Source organism: Thrips palmi, unplaced genomic scaffold, assembly GCF_012932325.1.
Source record: "Thrips palmi isolate BJ-2018 unplaced genomic scaffold, TpBJ-2018v1 HiC_scaffold_15, whole genome shotgun sequence".
Classification (NCBI taxonomy): Eukaryota; Metazoa; Arthropoda; class Insecta; order Thysanoptera; family Thripidae; genus Thrips; species Thrips palmi.
In genome coordinates this window covers 13,233,886-13,250,912 of record NW_023144624.1, presented here as the reverse complement: position 1 = coordinate 13,250,912, position 17,027 = coordinate 13,233,886, and the positions used below count along the sequence as shown (strand labels likewise).

Below are 17,027 nucleotides of genomic sequence, written 5' to 3'. Positions count from 1 at the left end.
AAAGTTTCGTTTAGGCTTTACGATTGTTTTCTTTAGTTGATTTTTTCCTTTGTTAAATGATATGTGGTACAGCTGTGTCTGTGTGATAACATCCTCACCCTGTTTCTGTAAGCACAAGTTACGAAATTAAAAGAAACAGTTGTCCTTGCAACTTCTTTTTGAGCAAACTGTTGCACTTATTCTTCCTTGGAAAGCCACTGGATTGGCAGCCTGTCGTGTTCTTCACGGGCATGTCCCAACGCGGAGGTGGAAGGCTACCCGCTACCCTCTACTTGTTGCTGCTCTGGGGTCTGTGGCCTCGGTGCGGCGCGGTGCGGCGCGACACACTCAAGCACAGCACCTTGTGCGACCAGACCATCGATCCGCGAACCAATGCAGTCAAGGCACCCCCGAAGGCAGCCCAGGCACGGCGGGATCAGCGTTGAACTTGACATTGCGTCGGTGACGTCACCAAGGCGCGCGGCGCGCTTTGCCCCGCTTGCCCGGCTTTGCTTGCGTCACGGGCTGGTGCCGGTGGCGGCCGCGCGGGCGCTGGTGTCGCCTTGTTTTGAATCGATTCCCCCTCTCCTCTGTACTGCTTACTGCTGAGAACCGCGGAGCGCGCGGAGCCGGGCCGGTGGAGCCGCGTCGCCCCGCCAGTGTGCTTCTCTTGCAGGCCTTGCAGGCGGGCCCCGCGCAGCACCGCGTACCGCGCATTCGCACCGCGAGGGAAGTGCCACCGAACGCACTGACGCGCTGCAGTTTGAGGAGTGTAGTGCAGTCCCCACAGGATTACGGTTTCTTCCCGGCGAGACCTGCTCCACGCTGACAGGTGAGAAAGAGGACCACATTTTGGCGCGGTCCCCTCGGCGAATGCAACTCGTGCAACGCGTGAGGCGGCGCCGCGTCCAAGCCTCCAAGAAACGCTGGCGAGAAGCCCAAAGTGCGTGCTGCGTGCGTTGCGCAAGGGACGGCAACGGAGACGCACTGCTTTGCGGTTTACTATGTCTGCCTGGCCGGCCAGTGGCGCTCATTCCGCCTACTTTTAGCGGACCGCTTGTCAACGGCCTGCGACCGACCCAGCACCTTGTAGCCTGGACAGGCATTTCAAGTGATCTTGGTCGCTGCTTCTTGAATCTCCTAGTGCTGACGGGGGAATTGTTGACGCGCATTGCACTGCAAGACAAAACCACAACAAAAGTACACAAATTTTGGCAAACTTTTTATCAGAAATTTATTGTACTTTCAAAGTATAACAATTGTTGCAAAGTACAATGGAACCGGCATGACGAGTGCTGTGCAGTCCAGGCCTCGTTGTGGTTTGTGCAATTCCTGTTGTACTTTTATTGTACAGTTTTTGTTGTACTTTTGCTATACTATTCACACTTTTTCTTGCAGTGTGGGTGGGTAACCCCGTGCCGGCCTAGGCCCAGCTACGCCCAGCTACGCCTAGAGTCCTACAGAGCTACGCCCAGCCAGGCCGCCTCATTTTGCGATCCTGTCCACGGGCCTGGGGCCACTGGCGGCATGTCTGCAGTGCCATGCTCTCCGTCCCAACGTGTTACGTAAAAACGTGACGCTCAGGCCGTCACATTCTTGCGGTTCCGTTCCACGCCGTCCTGTCGGCGATACGCGCCTATTTGCTGAAGGGCAGCTACGTCACTGTGCGAAGTGATTCGAGCCAACCACCAGCCGGGCCGTGGCGTTTCTTTGCCTGTCAATCTGTTTCCAATCTCTCCGGAGGGAAGGCACATAACCGAGGGCCCAACGTGACATCCCCGGGCCCCGCGCGGCCCCTCCGCGGCCCTTCCACTGCCACCTCCTCTCAGACACGCGACCGGGACACCTGATCGGCGCGCCGTGTGTACAGTCACGGATGACAACAGCCGTCCCTAGATCGGCACGGCACGGCACGATTCGGGGCGAGAGGAGGAGAGTGGCCTGGGCATGGCCTGGGCAGGGCAGCGCCTGCAGGCCGGTGGGGCATTGGGGCGTCGGGAGCTTTGCTGAGTCACCACGGCGTTCAAATGCAGCCCAGCGGTGCAGCGCGGCGCGCAGGCCGCCACCACAGCCCCGCCCCCGCCCCAACACGTGGTGCCGAGGCTCGTGACCAGCCCGCCGACCGCCAGCGCAGCGGCCGAGGCAGCGGCGCAGCGCCCTGCAGGGCCCCCAATACATTTGGTGCTTTGACCTGGAAAGAATTCAAGAAAGCACCAAACTTGGCTGATCCGATTCGGGTATCGTTAAGGGGGGACCCTGGTGAAACTTCCAAGTAGGCTTTAAAATAATCCCAGAAAGTTGAAACTTTGCTTGATTATTAGGTTCATTATGGTGAGTTCATAAAACAAAATTCAATCCAAAATGTTGAACGGTCTCTGAGAAAAGTGGCTTTTTGGTGTTTTTTAGAGCGTTGGGGAAAAATCTTCCTGCGTCTTTCATTGGAACGGAAAGTCTTGAAAATTTTTTTGGGTTATCCTTAAAATGTATAGAAGAGATTTTAGTGACGGAATTTTCAATTTCATCTTCTGTCCTGAGATATCAATTTTCAAATTCAAACATTAAAAAAAAGTGAATTTTTTGCCTTTTTTTGAAACATTTAGGTGTGTGTTGAAAAAAGTAGGGCTGATATCAAGATTCCGTCACTAAAATTTGTCGATAAGTCATCAATGAATAGAGTCCATGCAAGACGACTCATGTAGGTGTCAACCAGGAACGCAGGAAGTCTTTCTACGACAAAATTTTTTGTCGACTGAGCAAAGCTGTGAAGTTGAGCGTATAAGCCAACGACAACTGATCTCAATGTTATTTCTTTCCAAATGATGAAGGAACTACCCACATAGTTTAAAGGTGTTCAACCTGTTGAATCTGAAACCTTCTATGCACATTTTTATCTATGAACTTTGAAAATACTATTTTTGGCAATTTTGGTCATATTTTCACCAGGGTCCCCCCTTAAAGGAATGTGTCAGGAGCGTCCATACAAAACTTCTATGAAATCTTACCCATCGGCTAAATTGGGGTTTAAATTAACACCATTTCGGATTTCTTGGCGTGTGTTGATTTGCGTCCAACGGCTACCGTTGCACCATTGGGCCATAGCATGGCGCTTTTTTTGCTCTAATTACTCGACAGACTTTTAGCTAGAAGGTCATCCACCCCGGTTCTCCCCATTCTTTTTGATTCGAATTGCAAAAATGCTTGCTTAAAGTGCCTGCGCTGCTGCCGGGCCAGAGCAGCCAACATTCCCGGCAGTGCGTGTCAGGGACCGGCCGGGACCGGCGGACGGCAAGCCTTTCCAAAGGGCATTCCCGTCGATGTGTGGCAGCCGATAACAGATTGAAGAAAAGCAAAGGAACTTTGAAATAGGAAAAATTGAAATTTTTGCTGAGGTTCTTATCGCAGTGGTGAGTCTAGTAACGACGCCACACGAAAAATCCCAACTCAAGGGTCGTAAACAAGCCTCGCCTCGAACCCTCTGGAAGGGGGTCTCTTCTGTGGCGCTGTCGGCCGTCCCCAAGGACGGGGACTAAATCAACACGCCCCCGCGGGCGGAGGGGAGGGGGAGGGGAGAGGGGCAGCCGGCGCTAATTAACAGTGGGGAGTCATTGGGGGCGGTCGTCGGCGCGCTGGGCGAGCTGGAGCTAGCGGAACAGTCAGTCCGCGTGTAGGCGTCACGTCGCACGCCGCGTTCGGCGTGTTGTTGTATGCCGCCACCGCCGCCACAGCGGCTTCGCGCCTCGCACGTGACTTGCGGTCACGTGTCGCGCTGCTGGTGCTGCTGGCAGTGCCGCGGCGTGGCGGCCTGCTGGCGGTCCCGGCTGTCCGACCCTGCGCGACTTGGGCCCGCACCCCGCACGGCCCCCCGCTCCGCGCCGCGCCGCGCTTCGGCTCGGCTTCGGCCGCACTCGTGCCGCTCGGCGGCTGATCGGCGCCGCGATGCGCCGCGCCGAATGGGCCGAATGGCGCCGACCACGGCGACGTCGGGACCGTGTCGGGACGAGGCAGAGAGAGGCGCAAGTCGGCCTTGCGGAAGGTTAGGGTCAGTGGCGGGCGGGGCGGGTGGGGCGGGGCGAGGCGTGGGAACCAAGGGCGTAGCTGGCGTAGCCAAGAACGGCGGAAAGGCCCAAGTCCGAGGAAATTTACACACATTTTGAGTCGCCTCTTTCACTGTTGACACAGGCCTTTGATAATCTTCCGCCGCGCCCGTCGCGCAGGCCCGGGAGGAGCGCGCCAGACGCCAGGATGAGGACGCCAGGAGGAGACGCAGGATGAAGCCAAGCTGCTGCTACATGACTGGTACGTCCTGGGTCCAGGTTCGAATACCGGAACGGCCGTCGCTTTTCGGCTTTTGTTGGATAATGTGTGGCGTCTGCTTGACAGGAAGCCTGAACAGCATTGGCCGGTTGGCGCGACGCAGCGGGTCCAAGCGCCGGCGCCTCGACGCCGAGGTGCCGGCCGCGGTGCCGGCCGCCGAGTTCAAGGATGACGACGACGAGGAGGACGACGACGAGGAATGGCTAGACGCCGGGGTGTTGGACCGGCACCAGGCCCAGGCCGCGGTGGGGCCGTTTGGGACGTTGCACGACGCGGACCTCGCCGACGATGACTCCCCGGTGGAGGCGGAGGGGCCGGTGCCCGAGGCCGGACGGGGCCTCGACGGCGTGGACACGGGTTGGTGGCCGCGCGCGCTGGTGTGGGGCAGGCCTAGCGACGTGCGCAGAGCGCCGCCCTCTCGACATCACCGCCTTGGCGCGCTGGGGCTGCAGGGCGCGTCGTCGTCCGCCTCCAGGACCGCGCGGCTGGGCCACGACCACGGCCGCCTGAACCAGGGGCGCGATGTCGGGGACGCCTTCAGCCCCAAGGACACCCTTGGAAGGCAAAACACTGCTGACCCGGGGGTTGCAAACCAGAGTGAGTCCCAGCTGCTCATGCCACTCCGACAGCTTAGTTCCGCCTTGCCGCAAAGGGGTCGCTGTCACGAAGCTCACCCACTTCTCCGAGTTGCAGGGGAGCAGGACTGGTCGCAGCTGCCCACCGACCTCCTCATCACCATCTTCCAGCTGCTGGCGCTGCAGGACCTGGGCCGGTGCGCGCAGGTGTGCCGGGGCTGGCGGCGCGCGTCGCAGGAGCCCTGCCTGTGGAGGACGGCCGAGTTCGTGCTCGGGAGCACCCTCAGGTGAGAAACTTGCCTCGCCCTCACTTTTTCTCAAGCTTTTCCTACAACGAAAAACCCTTGTGTCAAAATTTGTTACTTGAAAGTTGCTGAACCTGCCCGCCAGGCCGGAGCCGACGCCGCCCGCGCTGGTCAACTTCATCCTCGAGGAGCACGCGCAGCACCTCAAGTTCGTGGTGCTGCGGACGGACAGCTCGGCCGAGTCGGCGCGGGGCGCGTGCCGCATCCTGGCCCGCCTCGTCAAGTGCTCGCTCAAGACGCTGGCGCTCATGTCGGGCGCGGCGCGGCCCTCGCTGCTCGACGTGGACGGCGCGGAGGAGAAGCAGTTCGCCTCGGCGCTCACGCTCGTGCTGGACCACTCGTCGCCGTCGCTGCGCGCGCTGGCCGTGGACCACACGCTGGTGGACGACCCCTCGCTGCAGGCCCTCGCCGGCGTGGGCTCCAGCTCGGCGGGGTCGCTGCAGCTGCTGCGCTGCAAGAGCTGCCCCCGGCTGTCACCCGGAGGTACTGTAGCGAGAGTGGAGGAGGCCACGCCGGGCCTCGCCCCGCCACGCCGCCTCTGCACAGTGGGCCAGAAGACCGGTGGAGGCGGCCAAAATCACGGACGCGTTTTGAGCTCCAGAGTCGCTAAATGGGACTCGAACCGGACGTGTGATCCCACCAATGGATTGCACTTCAAACGAGGAATCCATTGGTGGGGTCGCACGTTCGGTTCGCGTCCTGTTCAGCGACTCTGGGGCTCAAAACGCGTCTAGAGTTTTGGCCGCCTCCAGGGCCCACTGTGCTCTGGGGCGGTGCGGTGCGGCGTAGATCGGGACCGTGATTCACAGTGGAAGAACGCGCCGAACAGGCGGGGCGGCCCGCAGCCACCACGTCTGGGGCTTCAGGTGGCTTCAGGCGGGGAGGCTGGGCTGGGGCCACCTGATCGCAGATATAGGCACAGTAAATATTTATGTAGCATTCTGGGCAATGCATTGAGCAAACGCGTGAAATGCACGAATTCATGCGTAACTTCATACAATGTCGTGCTTAGCGACGCACGACTTTGTTCATTGTGTGTTTAATTTCGTGCAAAGCTATGCTCAAAGAGGACCGCTTAAAAACACCATAGTAACCAGTGGCGGCGCAGGCGCACCAAGCGGTTTAGAAGATGGCACTCGGTACACGGGCCCGTCAACGCTAACACTAGAATTGCGAAAGGCGTTCAAAACTCTCTTCCTGGTGCTGCAGGTGTCCTGGCGCTGGTCGACCACTGCCGCTGCCTGCGCGAGCTGTCCATCAGCTACACGCTGCTCAGCGACGACCTCCTCAACGCCCTGTCCTCCGAGCGGCACGTATGCCTGGAGGTAAGGTCCCGCCACCGCGACAAACTTAAACACACCGAAATGCGACGGCACTGCGAGTACTCGAACCCTGGACCCTCGGCTTTCGGACAGGTGCTGCGCGTGGACGTGTACACGGACGCCGACACGGCGCTGCGGCCCATCGCCTCGTCGTCCTGGCGCGCCCTGGTGGCGCACTCGCCGCAGCTCAACCTCGTCATGTACCTGTTCGCCATCCAGGACGAGTCCTTCGACAACCTGTTCACGTCCTACATCCCCGTCACCCACCTCTACTTCGGGGACTACGTGCCCACGTCCGTGCTCAGTAGGTTCCTTGTTTACACCGGCAGTCGAATGAGTGCGAGGGAGACGGAGCGACTGTTCGGAGTCAGCTGATGGTTGGCATGGCGACTAACGGCGCGTCACGTACGCGTGCCGACCCATTCATCTTGACGTAAAGCCATGCCTTTCGCGCCGCTGACTGCCGACCAGACGCACCAGACGCCGCGCCGTCCCCTCCACTCGCACTCGTGGCGCCGCCGGATGGGTTGCCTACCCGGCCGGCGCGGCTCCCATCCCCGGACAGCGAAAGCGTGCTGCAGAGCGCGGTGTTTGAACCCTCGCCCTTGCACTTGCACTTTGCAGGCCGCGTGGGCGCGTTCTGCCCCCGCCTCGTGGAGCTGGTGGTGGGCGCCAACGGCAACTCCGTCATCGACAAGCAGCTGCTGGACGTGGCCACCAACTGCCAGCAGCTGTCGTCGCTGGGCCTGGCCGAGTGCCAGGTGACGTGCAGCGCCCTGGTGCGCCTGGCCGAGGCGTGCGGTCCGCGGCTCTCGCAGCTCGTCGTCATGGAGGAGTGCCTCGTGGAGGACGGCGTGCACGACCTGGCCTCCACGTGCGCCAGCGTGTCCAGGGTGCTGGGCAGGGACTGGAGCCCCGAGTTCATGCCCATGTGGTGACCGCGGTGACGGACCGCGCCAGCGAACAGACTGATCTTCCCAAACCCATGCGCTGTGGCGACGAGGTCATTTCTGCACTTCTGCAGGGGTTTGTTTATTAAAGACCATGTAATTTATCAGACGATCGAGCTGTGGTTTCGCAAAGAACCACTGCCGTGTGTCTACTCTATAAGAATCTTATTCTAATAAAAGCCAAAGTCGAATATAGCCGTTCGTTTTATTGACTGCCCCAAATGTGTGTCACGCGGCGGAATGCTTCCGGTGCGGGTTGGCGGTGTATCCGTGCACTCCGTGCACTCCGAGGCGCGAGGCGCGGACTCCGTCGCTCCGCGGCGCCCTGGAGGGCCGCAAGGAGAGGGCGATGGCCAGGGACAGCACGGCCAGCACCGCCATCACTACCGCCGCCAGCACCACGCCGCTGTCGACGGCGTCAACCACCTCCTGCGACGCGGCCTGACGGCAAAGACACGGAGCGTGTCAACCTAAGCCTGCAGACTGATTCCACTCCGCACAGCCTCTCGTCTCTGTGCAGACAGAGCGACGAGGGTGTCTGGAATCAGCCTGCTCCGCCTGCACGGCGGTGGGCGGTGGTCCACCGGCCGCCGCCTGCATACGGTTAAGGTCTCACCCGGGTCAGCGCGGTTCTAAAAGTCTAACAACACAGGGCGGCAGCGAGCAAAAAGAATTCGCGAAAGAATTACTTCCAAAGAAGGAGGCAGGCAACATCTAGCGAAAGCGGAGAGAAAAGGGGTAACTTTCCAATTCCCAGACGCATTTTCGTTTCTCACTTAATAAAAACGGTTTCGTTGCCTACCTCTTGTATCGAGTCGTCCAACAGCGCTTCCCACAGCAGATCGGACGGAGCATCGTCGACGTGGAAATCGCCGCTGACGTCCCCATCGTCCGCAGTCACCATCAGCGGCCGCGCTGCGGGTTCGAATCCCGGGAGGATTTTTTTTCGTCGCGACGTTGTCACCCGCCGTGTTGCCAGCCAGTCCCGGAATGGCGAGCGACGACGGGCCCGGCGTGGAGAATCACCGGCAAAACGCGGACCGATCGAAGTGAAATTGCAGCCCAGCCCGCCGCTCTCTCTCTCTCTCTCTCTCTCTCTCTCTCTCTCTCTCTCTCTCTCTCTCTCTCTCTCTCACACACACACACACACACACACACACACGCACACGCACACTCACACACACACACACACACACTTTGTCCGCGTGGCGCGTAGCGGCCTAATTGAGTCATCGCCACTTGCAGCGCGGCGTCGCGGCGTCGCGGTGTCGCGGTGGCAGGGTCGCCGCAACGAGGAGCGGCAGGCAGTCCAGCACCGGCACACCGCGGGGAGTTTGTTGTTGTCCCGGCCGAGCCCGGCCCGATTCCGCGGGTTGCTGCCTCACGCTCAGCTCGCGTCATTACAGCACCGGTTCGCGCCAGCAGACCTATGATTACTGACAGCGCTTCTTCAAGTGTCTCTGTCGCACCCCTGCGTAACGCCCCATGGGTGCGAGAGAGCCAGAGTGACGGGAGCACTGTACTGCATGCAAATCAATCCACGGCGGATGCCGGGCACTGATGATGGCTCGGCTGACGGCCACCGGCCATGAGGCGATGACTTGTCTCCTCGTCGCAGTGCATCGGGCCCAGGCCGCGCGGCCGGCGGTGAGGCGGGGTGGGGGCGAGGCGGGGCGGGGGCGGAAGGAACCCCCCACCGCCTTCGGCCTGCTTCGGCCTGCAGTGCACATCACTTGGCTGCAGCAGCTGTCCACCGCGGCCTGCTCGCCCTGCTCTCCTCGACCCAATCCCAGTCCACCAGTGGACCACCACCGCGCGCCCGCAGCACAGCGTAGCACAGCGCGCCCGTCTTCCAAGTGAACAGTCGGACGCGGGTTCGATTTTGGCCGGCGTGACAACAACAAAAGGTACTTTCGAAGGGCGCGAGTGAAACCATGAGGGCGCCCTTCTCTCATGGTGAAACCTCGCCATCTCGGTGTCTTGGGCGTTAAAGTTACCTCTGACGCGGATGATGGATGTTGTCGACGCGGACGGTCATCGTCATACTGCCCTGGATGACTTTAGAAAGATCTTTTCCCTAGTGGCGTCATAGACGCCGAGGAGTCGAGAACGGATCTATATTTAAATTTGAAATGCAGCTTGAAAGAGGAGGGTTCTGTTTTTGCAACGAACCGTGCAAAACAACAAGGATCAGCGCGATCTGCCGTGTGCTCCGTCTCTCTCGCACGGGATGGACGCCCCGTGAGTGCGAGAGAGACAACGACACTGCTGTTTGTGATCGGCCTGCTGTTTGCTTGAGGCGCGTCGCGTGTCAGTCGATCGATGATCCGACACATTTCCCATCAAGATGGATAAGATTGCCGAAAACGGAACGGACCTCTCTTGTCCGCGCGTTAAGTCCCTGGCCTGCAGGGTCGCGCCGCCTCGGCCGCCCAGTAGCAGTCCGCGGGGGTCGCGGCGTGCGCCCGGCCGGCACTGCCACTCGTGGAGATCGAGTTATCAGATAGGCCGCGGCAGCGGCGCCACTCTTCTGCAAATCACATCGGTGGCCCGAGTGCCTTGCGCCTCGCGCCATGAGATCAGTCTGTCTGTCGCGCTCGCCCGCACGCGCCACTCGTCTCACCCGGTTCGCTCCGTGCCTTCCCTTCGCAGCCCGACTCTTGCCGGCCGGCCGCCTCGCCACGCCGTCGTGCGACTGTCCGCCTTGCTGTGCGTCCACCAGCCTTCAGCCCTGCCGACCCCCATGGCCGCGGTGCGCGCGGTGCACGCGGTGCTGGCGGCGCTCGCCGTGGCCGCGGTGCTGCCTTCGCGGTGCTCGGCGGCGCCCTGGGCCGTGCCCGAGCCGCCGGCCGCCCGCGCCGCCAACTGGCCCCCGCCGGGACTCCGCTACCTGGTCGAGCGGACCAAGTTCCTGTCGCAAGAGTCGCAGCGCTTCCTGGGCAGCCGGCTGGAGCTGAGCGCGGCGGAGGAGCGCGTCAACGCCAAGCTCATGGAGTGGAAGCGGCACGAGTACAACGTGGCCGAGGCCGACTTCCCGCCCGCGCACTCGTTCTTCCTCATGAAGCCGCGCATCGAGCAGTCGCGCGTGTTCCAGTTCATCAAGCGCATGCCCAAGGGTGAGTCCAGCACTCACCTGGCCACCAGCCCCATGGATGGGGCGTTTACCGCCGAACCCGCCCTTCCGCGCCGATAACGACGGCATCAAAAAAGAGTTTCCAAACGCCAGTGTTTTCTTTCCCCGCGCAGATAACGTAAATTAATTGTTACAACAACTTTATCGCTGAGGCTGCTGTGTGGCGCTGACGCGCAGGCTGGGCGCTGCGCCGCGGCGGGCCGGCGGGCCCATGTTGATCTCGCGCCGTCTTGGCCGTTCTGCCGCCAGGCGCCGTGCTGCACGCTCACGACCTCTCCGCCGCCAACACCGACTTCATCGTCAAGGACGTGGCGTACCGCGACCACCTGTGGGGCCGCATCACGCCCGACTCCGTCAACCTGCGCTTCTCCCTGGAGGCCCCCGCGGCCGACTGGAAGCTGGTGAATGAGCTGCGCGCGGCGGCGCCCTCCGCGGAGGCGTTCGACGCCAGGATCAGGGAGGCCTTCGTGATCTGCAACTCCAACCCTCACGGTGCGTACTGCGCGAACCGCGTCTCTCTTCGACTCTTGCGTGCGCTCTCGTTGTGACCGCAGAGCCGGGATTCTGTTGCAGTGGCGTACCCCGACCAGGCGAGTGTGTGGCACGCCTTCGACCAACGCTTCACACTCATCTTCTCCACGCTCACCTTCGCCGGCGTGTTCCGCGACTACTTCTGGCGCACCCTGCAGGACTACTACGAGGACAACGTCATGTACGTCGAAATTCGAGGAGTCCTCCCCCCAGTGCGTAACCAACCACCTGCAGCTTCGATGAAGGCGTGAGCGAAACCGTAGCGACAACGTTTTGCTTCCCCGGCAGGTCTTCGAGCTCGACGGCACGCAGTACGACCAGATGCAGGTGGCGGCCATTTACCAGGAGGTGGCCGAGCGCTTCAAGAAGGTCCACCCGGACTTCCTCGGCGTCAGGTTGATATACGCTCCGAGTCGCCACGTCTCAGTTAGTGCTAGAATGACGCAGTTAGTGTTTTACCACTCCGCGCCCGGCCCACGCGCCGACCGGCGCCCCGGCTAGACCAACCGCAACAAAATCATGTCTTTCAAACGAGAAAAAGGAGCGATTGGAGATCCGATAACTGTGTTCGGGGCGCCGTTTCGCGCGTGCGGCGTCCAGGTGCTTCAGGCCAGCGCCAGAGCGGGTCACTCAAGTGCTTGTCCCCGTCACACAGGCTAGCCAGGTGCGCGAGTACCTCGTGTTCTTCCGCAAGCTGAAGAAGGCCCTCCCGGACTTCGTGGCGGGCTTCGACCTGGTGGCGCACGAGGACGACGGCAACCCCCTCATCGACTTCGTGCCCGCACTGCTGCAGCTGCGCCAGGACCTGCCGGACGTCAAGTACTTCTTCCACGCCGGAGAGACGAGTGAGTGTGAAAAATTCGCGGATACGCGACTAGGTCTTGGAAACCTGTTTATACTCAACAAAATGTTTCAGACTGGGAACAGTCGTCGACGGACGAGAACTTGGTGGACGCCGTGATGCTGAACACGACGCGCATCGGCCACGGCTACGCCATCGACAAGCACCCCATGGTCATGGAGGCCGTCAAGAAGAGGGGCATCGCCATCGAGCTGAACCCCATCTCCAACCAGGTGAGGCGGCAGTGCTCCGAGTGGCGGGCTGGCGGCTGGTTCAAACACACACGACTTACCCTCTTTCCCTGCAGGTTTTGAACCTGGTGCAGGACCTCCGCAACCACCCGGGCGCCGCCCTGCTGGCCGACGACTACCCCCTGGTGATCGGCAGCGACGACCCCGGCTTGTGGGACGCCAAGGGCCTGAGCTACGACTTCTACGAGGCCTTCTTGGGCATGGCGGGGCTCAAGGCGGACCTCCGCACTCTCAAGCAACTCGCCATCAATTCCATCCAGTAAGCCGTGGCTCCGGAAGAAGAGGCCTCACATTTCTTTACAATCCGTGCGAAAACAAACACTAACTCCCCGATCTTCTGGTGCAGGTACAGTGCCATGGGCGAGGTTGAGAAGGAGGAGGCCCTGGCCGCGCTGGCGACACGCTGGCAGAGGTTCATCGGCGAGGTGGACAGGGAGCGCGGCACGCGAGGCGCGCGGCCCTGCAGCTCCGAGCACGACAACTCCATCCACAGCACGGAGGCGTAGCCGCGGAGCCGCGGCGCCCGGAGCGCCCGTTGCAGTATTACGAGGAGGAAGGGGGAGGGGGAGGGGGTGACGAGTAGCCGCACGCACAGTGGGCCAGAAGACCGGTGGAGGTGGACAAAACTCTCGACGCGTTTTGAGCTCCAGAGTCGCTAAACAGGCCTTGAACCCAACGTGTGATCCCACCAATGGATTCCTTGTTCGGAGAGCAATCCATCGGTGGGGTGACACGTTCGGTTCGCGAGTCTCATTTTGCGGCTCTGGAGCTCAAAACGCATCTAGAGTTTTGTCCGCCTCCACTGGTCTTCTGGCCCACTGTGGCACGCCAAGTGCAACACAGTGCAGCGACAAAGCGGCATCCCCAGAACGAAAACCGGTGACCTAGATCGGCACGGCACTGCCTGGCGCTGCCGACTCGTCGCGTTGACGTCGATCGACGTCCATCCGATGCCGGACGGATGTTTTCGTTTCGCTCGGAGAGTTTTTACAGGGACGGCGAAACCTCCCTCCCATGGTATTGTGTAAATATTTATTTGTATTTTTTGATTTGTTAGTTTTTAACGGTGGCATGGCTGCCCCTATGTGTAGTTACGTGAAAATCGGCTCCGCTCTTGTTCCTGTGTTTTCCGAAGGCTGTATTATCTTTAGGGGCGATGCCCTCGCAATAAATTGAGCAGTTCTACAAATAAACTCTTTTGAAATCCTTCCCCCTCGCCCTTTCTCTCCTCCTGCGGCCAATACCACGCCGCGGCGGAGATAAGCGGCGCGGCGTTGCTGCGTTCGGTGGCGCTACTCCGCGCCCCTCCTTGCCGCGCCGCGTCTCTGCGATACCCCGCGGCGTGCGGCCCGTCCGGCCCCCCGGCCGCCGCTGCCACCGCCAGGAACGCCAGGGGGCACCACGAGCGGCGTCGCGTCGTCGATACCCCGCGGGTTGGACTTCCCTGCGCGGCCGAGCCGCTCACTGCCACTGGCTGCCAGAGAGGCAGGCCCTAAACAAGTCGAAAGTCGTGACAAAGTTGTGGGAATCGCTGCCACATGGGAATTTGATTTCCATTTTATTCCGGTGCGGATGGATGGATTTACGCTCACGCGGCCGGACGCTGGACACCACAAAAAGGCTAGCGGGGAGAGAGATGAAAATAAAAATTGGTGGAGGCCGCTGTTTTGTCGGTCGGAACTGTTGACTCTGCATTCGGGCTACTGCCCAGGGGGACATGGCGGACATGGCGAGCGGACAGGTGCGGTTGCAAAGGCCTGCCCCGGCCCTGCTCGGCGCCGCCCCCGCCCGCCCCCCGGGCCTGCCCCCGGGCCGCCCCCACCGCCCTCTCGGCGCGCACCGCGGATCGGCGGCGGCCTGCTGGGGGCGACGCGGAGCAGGCGGAGCAGCCCCTGCTCACTCGCGCTGCAACCCCCGACGCCTCCGGTCGACCTTGGTCTGCACCTCCCAGCGCACCCGGACGACGTCGACGGCCACGTGCTGCCCGAGGACCCCGAGGACCCCGAGGACCCGCACCCGTGAGTCACTCCGCACCGCTCCAAACCACGTCGCATTTCCGATAGCTGTCATTTCCGACTTTCGCATCGAAGCGGGTAGTTTTGTCCGGGGGTCGCGCCGCAAGGGACAAAGTGTGTCCGTTAAACCAACAGTGCCATCGGTTTCGTAAACCTTAGCAGAGTAGAGGTGCGGGCCTTCACTCTGCGTCCCTCCCAGAGCTCGTCATAAATCAAACCTGCGTTCTATTTTTCGTTGTGCGGAGGCGTTGCGATCCCGAGCGTAGATTAGGTGATTGAACAAGGGGTGGTTCGGCGGGGCGCGGGCGGTGCCGCGGGGGGCGAACCGTGCCAATCAGACCCTACGTGTGAGTTATGTTAATGCAGTGCAGGCCACAGGGGCAGGTAAAAAATAGGCGCCCCCCTGCTGAGCCTGCTGAGGGTGCTGGCTTGGCTGCCTTGGCCCGTTAGCCCACTGAGCAGGGGCAAATTTATGGGCGGCCCCCGAGGCTTCGCGGAAGGGCACGGCGAGGGCGGGGGCTGCTACGCCTAAGGCCAGGCCTAAGGCCGGGCTGCTCCGGCTGGTGCGTGATGCCGATTTTGAGTCCACTCTAGGGCCGCCCGCCAGCACGTCGGCCAGCACGTGCTTCTAATCGGTCACCACATCGTCGTCACGTTAGGCGGCGGGTCACGGTGGCGGCCTGCAGAGGGAGAGAGGGAGTAAGAGCGGAGAGAGAGCGGGGCGGCCCTCGGCCTCCCTCCACGGAGGCCCGAATAATCTACCCACCGCAGCACAAATGGAGAGAGAGACAGAGAGAGAGGGAGGGAGAGTCCTCTGACTCTTCGCAGCCGCACATTCCCGGGGTGCTTTTTCCAAGTTTATTTTCGAGGGCCGCGTTGTTTTTCCCCTGTTTTGTTGTTGTTTTTTGGAGAGTAGGGCAGTGGAAGAAGGCAAGGCAGGCGCGCGCGAAGGTCTCTGAGGATTTCGGTCCGCGCCGCGTCGTCCCGAGCCCCGTCTCCTCGTCTCGCGGGTGGCGGTGGACGGCGGTGGACTCGACTGAGGCTTCGTTTCATGAATTATGCCGCCCTCGTCCCTCCGTCTCCGCGAGCGTCCGTCCAGGCAGCGCCGCCGGCCAGCGTCCCGACGACAAACAATTATGCGGCGTCGTTGTAACCAGCTTACGCACCGCCCCGCCACGCCCCGCCACGCCCCGCCACGCCCCGCCACGCCCCGCCACGCCCCGCCACGTCCCACTACGGGCAGAGCGCGCCGCTGGAGTCGAGTCTCCAGCTGCCTTCATCCAGCGTCGGGCGGGACTTCCCTCATTGCAGAGGAATGAAGTGAGTCGAGTGGGGGGTGAAGGGAAAAGGGGGGGGGGTCTCCGTTCCCCTGCCCGGCCCCAGAGCCGGAGCCACTACTGCTGTAGAGACGACGCCGTCAGGGCCAAGTGGAGTGATTACATAAAATAAAGCGATTAGACGCAGCGCCAGCAGCGGGGCGGGGGCGGCCAGGCGGCCAGGTTGCGCGCGCCGCCGGCCAAGCTGCTGGCCTTGCTGGCCTTACTGGCCTTGCTGGCCTTACTGGCCGCCGCCCACGCAGCAGGCCGCTAACGCGCTCACGCAGCGCCCGCGAAGGCTCGCCACATTTTTTCCCTCCTCCCTCCGAGACTACCCCCAATTAACTCTAAATTGAGGGAAAAGAAACTTGGCCACCTCCCCCACTCCTCCCCCTCCCAGTCGGCGGCGTCCGGTGCGGCGCGATTCGCGGCAAACTTTGTAGTCGGCTGCGCTTCTGCCGCGGGGTGTGCGGGGCGCGGGGCGCGGCTGCAAGTCGTCGAGGAGGCCGTCGCCGTCAAGAGGTTGGCGCCGTGACTGCGTCCGCGTGATGACTCAGGGGGCCGGGACTCCGGAACGCGCCGTTTCGTACCTCTCCATCGTCGCGCTGCCCGCCCCCCACGCCCCGCACGCCCCGCACGCCTTGTGGCCGAGCCTATAAAACGGTAGCCTCGTCCGCGGCCCTGGGCCCCGCGCCCGGGCCCTGCAGGGTTCTGCTCACGCCCTGGGCCCGGCCGTGTACTTGCCCCCTCCCTCCCCGCCGTCCTTATGGCCCTATCATGCCTCATTCCCTTTCAATACCCAACGCACCAACCGGCCTCCTGGCCCTACACCCTGCAGGCCAGTGAGGCCAGTGTAGGCCCGACATGAATAAAACAGGCGCTGCTCATACATTCCAAGTCGCCCCGTTTCGTCCCGTTCCGTTCCATCCCGTTCCGTCCCGTTCCATCCCGTCCCGTTCCGTTCGGTTTTTCCCGCCGCGTTTTGTTCGTGGCTCGGCAGGCTCTGGCGGCAGGCTCCGGGTGGCACCGGCCTGGTTGCGCTGGGCTGAACCATATTCATTCATGAATGTGTTTGCTTTCCAAAGCTTGTCGCGGCCGCGTCGCCATCCGCGTGGCCGGGCGCGGCGGGCGGCCGATTTCCAAGAGTTGTTTCGTCGCTCGGTCTCTCTCCCACCCCAGCGGCACGCCCGATGAGCGCGACAAAGAGGGCGACGAAACGACGACTCTTCGGAATCCGTGTACCGGGCCGCTGTTTTGGCGTTTCGGCGGCTCTCGAATTCGGCATTCGCGGTATTCGGGCGCGGAGGGGGGAGGGAGGAGAGGGGTGTCGATGATTGAATTAGGATCGGCGAGCAGACCAACAAAGGCCCTTTTCGCTCATGATTGCACCGCCGCTGTACACCACGCACACACACACAGACACCGACACACGGACACGACTCGAGTTATTACTTATTTCCTGTCGCTGGTCGGCCTGGTCATTACCACCGCCCTT

General features: G+C 61.6%; 4 protein-coding genes across 5 annotated transcripts in view; 3 read left to right on the top strand and 1 right to left on the bottom strand.

The window, feature by feature from the left end:
- Positions 1 to 598: 598 nt before the first annotated feature.
- On the top strand, positions 599 to 7,640 carry LOC117641716 (F-box/LRR-repeat protein 3-like). 2 transcript variants are annotated; one of them, XM_034379268.1, is made up of 9 exons: positions 599 to 811; positions 1,378 to 1,382; positions 4,159 to 4,275; positions 4,360 to 4,890; positions 4,987 to 5,155; positions 5,259 to 5,656; positions 6,383 to 6,498; positions 6,589 to 6,799; positions 7,120 to 7,640. In XM_034379268.1, the coding sequence occupies exons 3-9, from the start codon at positions 4,248 to 4,250 to the stop codon at positions 7,431 to 7,433; spliced, it is 1,767 nt and encodes a 588-aa protein (XP_034235159.1). In that variant the 5' UTR covers positions 599 to 811; positions 1,378 to 1,382; positions 4,159 to 4,247; the 3' UTR covers positions 7,434 to 7,640. The 2 variants fall into 2 exon arrangements, with proteins under 2 accessions (XP_034235159.1, XP_034235158.1); XM_034379267.1 differs by lacking the exon at positions 1,378 to 1,382.
- Positions 7,641 to 7,673: 33 nt separating this feature from the next.
- Positions 7,674 to 8,846, bottom strand: LOC117641257. Its single transcript, XM_034378421.1, has 2 exons — positions 8,248 to 8,846; positions 7,674 to 7,886 (listed from the first exon to the last, which is right to left on the bottom strand). The coding sequence occupies exons 1-2, from the start codon at positions 8,347 to 8,349 to the stop codon at positions 7,674 to 7,676; spliced, it is 315 nt and encodes a 104-aa protein (XP_034234312.1). The 5' UTR covers positions 8,350 to 8,846.
- A 1,588-nt stretch (positions 8,847 to 10,434) lies between these two features.
- LOC117641256 (adenosine deaminase 2-like) lies at positions 10,435 to 12,707 on the top strand. The gene is made up of 8 exons (XM_034378420.1): positions 10,435 to 10,561; positions 10,828 to 11,070; positions 11,152 to 11,321; positions 11,398 to 11,535; positions 11,765 to 11,954; positions 12,026 to 12,183; positions 12,258 to 12,460; positions 12,548 to 12,707. Exons 1-8 carry the CDS (start codon positions 10,435 to 10,437, stop codon positions 12,705 to 12,707), a joined length of 1,389 nt encoding a protein of 462 aa, XP_034234311.1.
- A 1,405-nt stretch (positions 12,708 to 14,112) lies between these two features.
- The window catches only part of LOC117641721 (calexcitin-2), a 37,264-nt gene continuing 34,349 nt past the window's right edge, over positions 14,113 to 17,027 (top strand). Inside the window, exon 1 of the mRNA XM_034379274.1 lies at positions 14,113 to 14,219. The gene's annotated coding sequence lies outside the window, so the exon portion shown is untranslated. The remainder of the gene's footprint in view (positions 14,220 to 17,027) is intronic.